This window comes from Cebus imitator, unplaced genomic scaffold (assembly GCF_001604975.1).
Source record: "Cebus imitator isolate Cc_AM_T3 unplaced genomic scaffold, Cebus_imitator-1.0 Scaffold577, whole genome shotgun sequence".
Classification (NCBI taxonomy): domain Eukaryota; kingdom Metazoa; phylum Chordata; class Mammalia; order Primates; family Cebidae; genus Cebus; species Cebus imitator.
The window spans coordinates 822702-827813 of record NW_016107892.1 but is presented as its reverse complement, the minus strand read 5'-3'; the positions used below and the strand labels follow the sequence as shown (position 1 = coordinate 827813).

Genomic DNA, 5112 nt, shown 5'->3' with positions numbered 1-5112 from the left:
AAAAATGTAGAGGGGTTGAAAGTGGTTTAATTCCTTCCTTAAAGGTGAGAACTCTTATTTGAGTTTGTTGTTATTGCTCAGAGCCTCTGTTGAGTTCCCTTCTGAGGAGGATGCCAGAATTAGAGAGTCTGGAGATCATGAAGTTGGTGAATTGCCCAGAGACCTTCACACCAGACATGAGGTGCATCATGGGCGAGTCTCCTGCAGTGCAGGGCTACTTTGTCCTGGCAGGAATGAACTCTGCTGGCCTTTCATTTGGTGGAGGAGCTGGAAAGTAAGTCTTTTTCACTCAAAGTCAGCCGTGAACATAAGTCAGGTTGTGAGTTTCTTCCCTTCTAGAATTACTTGTTGTTAATATGGTATGTGTTATGTTTAATTAATCTAGTATGTTAAGACTAATGAGAAGATGCGTGTAATTTGAGAGTTGTATCCTTCTAAGTATTGGAGGCTCCCCATGTTCCAGAAATGCTATCAAGCAAAATGTTTTCACAGCTTGTCTTTTGGAGTTAGCCACAGATCCTGTGGGGTATTCTTTCGTACTTTTTCAGTTGTAACAAATTGGTCATTTGAATGTATATTTGAGTTTGGCCAGTATGTTGATTGAGGTAGGTGACTGAACTAGATAATTCAATTTTTGTTTTTGTTTTGTTTTGTTTTTGATGGAGTCTCACTCTTTCGCCTAGGCTGGAGTGCAGTGGCATGATCTTGGCTCACTGCAACCTCCACCTCGTGGGTTCAGGTGATTCTCCTGCCTCAGCCTCCCAAGTAGCTGGGATTACAGGCATGAGCCACCATACCCAGCTAATTGTTGTATTTTTAGTAGACACGGGGTTTCACCATGTTGGCAAGACTGGTCTCGAACTCTTGACCTCAAGTGATGCACCCGCCTAGGCCTCATAAAGTACTAGGATTACAGGCTTGAGCCACTGCACCCAGCCACAAGTTTTCATTTAAAGATTAGACATTAATGAACATTAAGCCAGTCACAAAAGGACAAATACTATATGGTTCCACTTATATGAAATTCCTAGAGTTGTCGGAGCATAGAGACAGAAAGTAAAATGGTGGTTGCCAGAGGCAGGGTAGGGGAGCTGTTCTTTAATGAGCACAGAGTTCCAAAAATGCAAGAGTTCTGGGGTGGATGGTGGTGAGGGTTACACAGCAGTGTGAATGTACCCACTGCCACTGAACTCAACACTTACAAATAGTTAACATAGTTAAGATGGTAGCCATGATGAAAAGTGTATTTTAAATTTATGAGACCAGTTCTCTTGAGTGATTTGTAGAATGGCTCTGAAAACAGTTGCAGAAGAGGAATTACCAAAAACATGGAGCAAAGGAGATCTGGTCTCATAACTGTATAATCTCCTTGAGGTGACTTTTTTTTTTTTTTTGAGACAGAGTTTCTCTCTGTCACCCAGGCTAGAGTGCAGTAGCACAATTTCGGCTCACTGCAACCTCCGCCCCCTGGGTTCAAGTGATTCCCCTGCCGCAGCCTCCTGAGTAGCTGGGACTATAGGCACATGTCACCACGCCCTGCTAATTTTTGTATTTTTAATAGAGATGGAGTTTCACCATATTGGACAGGCTGGTCTTTGAACTCCTGACCTCATGATCTGCCTACCTCAGCCTCCCAAAGTGCTGGGATTACAGATCTGAGCCACTGCACCTGGCCGAGGTTACTATTATACAGAGGAAAAAACCATTGGATTTTTAAATTACTGTATATTTGTATGTGTTTTAGTCTTATTTCTTTATAGATGTGGTTTATAACTTTTTTGGATACAAGGTCTTCTCCTCCTTTTTTTTTTTGATACAAGGTCTTACTGTCACCCAGGCTGGAGTACAGTGGCACCATTATAGCTCACTGCAGTCTCAAACTCCTGTGCTCAAGGGGTCAGCCTGCATCAGACTCCTGAAGAGCTAGAACTGCAAGTCATGTGCTACCACATGCGGCTCATTTTTTTTTGAGACGCAGTTTCACTCTTGTTACCCAGGCTGGAGTGCAATGGCGCGATCTCCGCTCACCGCAACCTCCGCCTCCTGGGTTCAGGCAATTCTCCTGCCTCAACCTCCTGAGTAGCTGGGATTACAGGCACGCACCACCATGCCCAGCTAATGTTTTGTATTTTTAGTAGAGACGGGGTTTCACCATGTTGACCAGGATGGTCTCGATCTCTTGACCTCGTGATCCACCCGCCTCGGCCTCCTGAAGTGCTGGGATTACAGGCTTGAGCCACTGCGCGTGGCGCGGCTCATTTTGAAACTTTTTTTTTCCCCCTCCAGTAGAAACAGGGTCTCACTATGTTGCCCAGGCTGGTCTCAAACCCCTGGCTTCAAGCAGTCCCCTGCCTCAGCCTCCCAAAGTTCTGGGATTATAGGTATCAGACAATGTGCCTGGCTGGCTTATATCTTAAATACTTTCTAGGGAACCTTGTCATCAGGCGTAAAATCCTCATTTTGAGAGCAGTACACAGGCCCATGTTTGTTTCTTCCAAAAAGGTTAAGGAAATTGCCCAAAACTCTTCAGCTAGTCTGTGGCAATATAGGAACTTTTGATTCTGTTGGTTCTCAATTTCTAGAATATTACTTTTATCTTCTCAAATATCACACCTGAGCCCCAACAAATGCCCTCTGTCTGTATAGGTACCTCGCTGAATGGATGGTACATGGTTATCCTTCAGAAAACGTTTGGGAATTGGACCTGAAACGTTTTGGAGCCCTCCAGAGCAGCCGCACCTTTCTGCGCCACCGGGTCATGGAAGTCATGCGTAAGTGAAGCTTTATCGCAATTGCTTCTAGTTGCAGGTATCTTCCTGGTGGCCCATGTTGTCATTCAGAGGGGGCAGAGTTTTCCTCAATTCCTTAACAACTGCTTTGATGTGGGCATCTGATTTCACTGGTTTGACCCTGAGTAAGGGGCTTTATGCTCCACGTGATACTTACGTAATATTTTCTTTAGTGTATTGGACCTTGTTTCTTTCTGGGAACAAGAAAATAGAACAGGATTTACAGATGGTACATAGCAGCTTCCTAAATATTATTAGCAATGTCTCCTTCCCAATTTGACTTGAGAGACCCTGTGTCGAAGTGAACACATTCTCACTCCCCTATTAGTTTTTGAGATAGTTATTTTCTTTCCAAGTCAGAGAATTTGCCAAGTTATTCTCAGAGCTTCACACTTCTGTGAGCAACTTTCATCGTTAATCACCCTACAGCAGCAAGACTGGAAACTACTTATAAATACAAAAAATACATTGCTAGGTCAAGTGCAGTGGCTCATGCCTGTAATCCCAGCACTTTGGGAGGCTGAGGTGGGTGGATCACGAGGTCAGGAGTTCAAAACCAGCCTGGCCAAGATGTCGAAACCCTATCTCTACTCAAAATATAAAAATTAGCCAGGCGTGGTGACGGGGGCCTGTAATCCCAGCTACTCGGGAGGCTGAGGCAGAGAATTGCTTCAATCTTAGAGGCAGAGGTTGCAGTGAGCCAAGATGCAGCCACTGCCCTCCAGTCTGGGCGACAGAGCAAGACTCCATCTCAAAAAAAAAAAAAGCTGTATCCCCTTATTGTCGCCCTGCTGCAACTTTGAAGGATGGCCACTTAGTCTTAATTTATTATTCTATCTTGATCTCTGATTTATTTTCTAGGAAGCCCTTAGAGACAGCTTTTTTGTATCAGGAATTGAAACAAACCATGTGGATTCAAGTTGTAATTTCATTTTCCTATACTGAGGAGCTGTTCTCAGACTTTGCCAAATGATATCTCAATATTTTGAGCACACTTATGCTCAGGACTAAGTTTCTGAGTTGGTTGTGACCACCATTCTTGGTTACAAGTAACTGTTGGTTTAGTAGTTGGACAGCATTGATGGTGAGGACTCTGATGGTCTTTAATGCCTGAGTGCTCACTTTGGGTCTGGTAGAGAGCATCCATCCATGGAGGTAAAGGACCTAACAGTAATATGTTTAACTCTAAGGTTAATTTTAGCAAATATTTTAGTAATTGCAGCAAATATTTGGTAGAATGTTACTTTTATCTTCTCGAATATCTCACCTGTCTGTTGTAGCTTTGATGTATGATCTGAAGGTTCCCCGCTGGGACTTCCAGACCGGTAGGCAGTTACGTACTTCTCCTCTCTATGACCGGCTGGATGCGCAGGGAGCCAGGTGGATGGAGAAACATGGATTTGAGAGGCCGAAGTACTTTGTTCCCCCTGACAAGGGTAAGAAGTCACATCCTCATTTTTGCTCCTTTTTTTTTTTTTGGTCCTGGAAATTAATAAAACGTATTTTCAGATGCATAAGCTAGAATGTGTTCACAGAAGAATAAATGAGAACCACCTGTTAGACTATACTAACTGCTACAGGGAGACTCCCCAGTGTAAGCCCCCTTGTTTTCTCTCCACCTTGTGATTTTTCCACTCTGTAGACCTCCTGGCATTGGAGCAGAGCAAGACTTTCTATAAGCCAGACTGGTTTGACATCGTGGAGTCTGAAGTCAAGTGCTGTAAGGAAGCTGTGTGTGTCATTGACATGTCCTCTTTCACAAAATTTGAGATAACAGTAAGTATTTAGAAACCAAAATAATGAATTAGGAAACTTTGCATATTTATTGAATGCCTTTTGTTTTTCATCTTCAAAACTGATTCCTCACTGGGCCCAGTGGCTCATGCCTGTTTTCCCAGCACTTTGGGAGGCCAAGGCAGGCAGATTGCCTGAGGTCAAGAGTTCGAGACCAGCCTGGCCAACGTGGTAAAACCCCATCTCTAACTAAAAATACAAAAATTAAGGCCAAGAGTGGTGGCTCACGCCTGTAATCCCAGCACTTTGGGAGGCCAAGACAGGCAAATCACCTGAGGTCAGGAGTTCGAGGCAAGCCTGGCCAACGTGATGAAACCCTATCTTTTTTTTTTTTTTTGAGACAGAGTTTCGCTCTTGTTACCCAGGCTGGTGTGCAATGGTGCGATCTCGGCCCACCGCAACCTCCGCCTCCTGGGTTCAGGCAATTCTGCCTCAGCCTCTTGAGTAGCTGGGATTACAGGCACGTGCCACCATGCCCAGCTAATTTTTTGTATTTTTAGTAGAGACGGGGTTTCACCATGTTGACCAG

The 5112-nt window shown here is 44.2% G+C and overlaps 1 protein-coding gene across 1 annotated transcript in view; it reads left to right on the top strand.

Moving 5' to 3' along the window:
* PDPR (pyruvate dehydrogenase phosphatase regulatory subunit) overlaps positions 1 to 5112 on the top strand; it is a 52821-nt gene that overhangs the window by 29272 nt on the left and 18437 nt on the right. The window contains exons 9-12 of the mRNA XM_037734144.1: positions 82 to 274; positions 2647 to 2771; positions 4070 to 4225; positions 4432 to 4571. Coding sequence (XP_037590072.1) covers positions 82 to 274; positions 2647 to 2771; positions 4070 to 4225; positions 4432 to 4571 — 614 coding nt within the window. The remainder of the gene's footprint in view (positions 1 to 81; positions 275 to 2646; positions 2772 to 4069; positions 4226 to 4431; positions 4572 to 5112) is intronic.